This window comes from Octopus bimaculoides, chromosome 22 (genome assembly GCF_001194135.2).
Source record: "Octopus bimaculoides isolate UCB-OBI-ISO-001 chromosome 22, ASM119413v2, whole genome shotgun sequence".
NCBI lineage: Eukaryota > Metazoa > Mollusca > Cephalopoda > Octopoda > Octopodidae > Octopus > Octopus bimaculoides.
Genome location: NC_069002.1, coordinates 32,072,775 through 32,074,854, shown reverse-complemented (window position 1 = coordinate 32,074,854; position 2,080 = coordinate 32,072,775). Strand labels below are relative to the sequence as shown.

Genomic DNA, 2,080 nt, shown 5'->3' with positions numbered 1-2,080 from the left:
TATATATATATATATATATATGTATGTATGTATGTATGTATACATATGTATGTATATGTGCGTGTGTGTGTGTATTATGTATTTCGTGTCAGGCTAAGAAGAGGTGCAGGGTACCAGAATTTTTGACTCGAGTCAAATACAACAAACTACTCCGAATTGTTGTGAGAGCATCCGCATGAATGGAGTCAAAGCTGGCTAGTTTGTGCCGGCACTATTTCGCCCATCTTTACGTTTTGAGTTCAAATTCCTCGGATGTTGTCCTTTCACCCTTTCGGGATCGATAAAACAAGTACCAGTGGGGTCGATGTAACCGACTTTCCCCTCTCCTGAAATTGCTGGCCTTGTGCCAGAATTTGAAACGATTATTATTATTATTATTATTATTATTATTATTATTATTATTATTATTATTATTATTATTATTATTGCTGTTGTTGTTGTTATGGTTGTTGTCATTGTTGATTTTGTTAACATTATTAATGCATGGAACATAGCTATACTGACCAATCAGCTGCTGTATCTTCGTTCTGTGATCAATACGGGGTTTGGTCTTGCAGATGATGATGGTTTCTTTTATCCACAGGTTCCCAATGATTCGTTCTAAAAAATTAAAGACTGAGTATTATAGTTGTTGCTGTTGTTATTGTTGTTATTATTATTACTATCATTATTATTATTATCATCATCATCATCATCATCATCATTATCCTCATCATCTTCATTTTCACCATCACCGTTATGTTTCGTATTACTGTTGGTTTTGATAGAGAAACCAAACTATGAATGTTTGTTAAACTTTGCATAATTTCTCACTTTTCTCTTTGTCCTTTCTGTATTTTTCAGCCTTCTTATATGCAACAAGGTGAAGACAGCGAAATACGAGATGCCATGCTGGTGCTTATATTAATAGCTTTTGTGTTACTAGTTGTGCTCTTTGTGATAATAACACTATTCTACATCAGCAGACAAAAGTAAGTTATACTACAGTGTTATTGTACGGTATTATATAATATAGTATATCATTGTATGATACAGTATTGTATAATGTTGTATAGTCCAATAGTCGTACCACAATATTATTGTATATTATTGTATAATATTGTACAATATTGCATTGAGTGGTATTGTATGGGTTTGTGTAATGTTGTATAGCATTGTTTAGCTTTGATATAATATTATATAGCATTATGTAACATTGTACACAAGGCAGCGAGCTGGCAGAGTCGTTAGTTGAAATTCTGAGTTCAAATTCCGCCGAGGTCGATTTTTGTCTTTCGTCCTTTCAGGGTCGATGAATTAAGTACCAGTTGAGTACTGGGGGTCGTTGTAATCGATTATTCCCCTCCCCTCCCCCAATTTCAGGCTTTGTGCTTGTAGTAGAAAAGATTATGCGACATTGTACAAAAGACGGCGAGCCGGCAGAATCGTTAGCACACCTGGAAAATATTTCGTTGTATTGTTATCATGCAACAGTAATGTTTCAGAATATTGTATAGCATTTTATAATCCTGTAGTCATCCCACAGTATCATCGTGTAATATCGTATGATATTGTGTAGCATTGTAAAGTATTGTATAGTCTTGTGATTATGACATAGTATTATTTATAGTATCGCATAGTGTCATAATACAGTAGTATAGCATAGGATTACATAGTATTACGTAGTTTATTAAAGTCCTTTATTCACACCACTACCATCACACATCTGCATCACCATTACCTGCCTCGATCTCTCACCATCAGAAAGATATTAACCATTAGTTGGTTCGCTGATAACATGTGACTAATGACATAAGTGTTCACGCTTTACAATTTTTTTTAAACGTATGTAAACTAAAATAACAAATTGAAAATACAAGGAAAAATATTCAGCCAAAGTTTTAGAAATATTTTATTCATCTATCTATCTATCTATCTATTTATTTATTTATTTATTCATTCATTCATTCGTTCGTTTATTTCAGATACAAACGAAAATTAAAAGCTGCAAGAAATGAAAACTTCATATGTAAGTATAAGTTATATATTAATTGATGATAATTTAACCAGCCATCAAACTCTTTCTTATATGTATACGTAT

The 2,080-nt window shown here is 32.6% G+C and overlaps 1 protein-coding gene across 4 annotated transcripts in view; it reads left to right on the top strand.

The window, feature by feature from the left end:
- Positions 1–2,080, top strand: part of LOC106869637 (uncharacterized) — a 99,735-nt gene that overhangs the window by 40,698 nt on the left and 56,957 nt on the right. For all 4 annotated transcript variants that reach the window (XM_052975743.1, XM_014915453.2, XM_052975745.1 and 1 more), the window contains exons 4-5: positions 844–971; positions 1,965–2,008. In XM_052975743.1, coding sequence (XP_052831703.1) covers positions 844–971; positions 1,965–2,008 — 172 coding nt within the window. The remainder of the gene's footprint in view (positions 1–843; positions 972–1,964; positions 2,009–2,080) is intronic.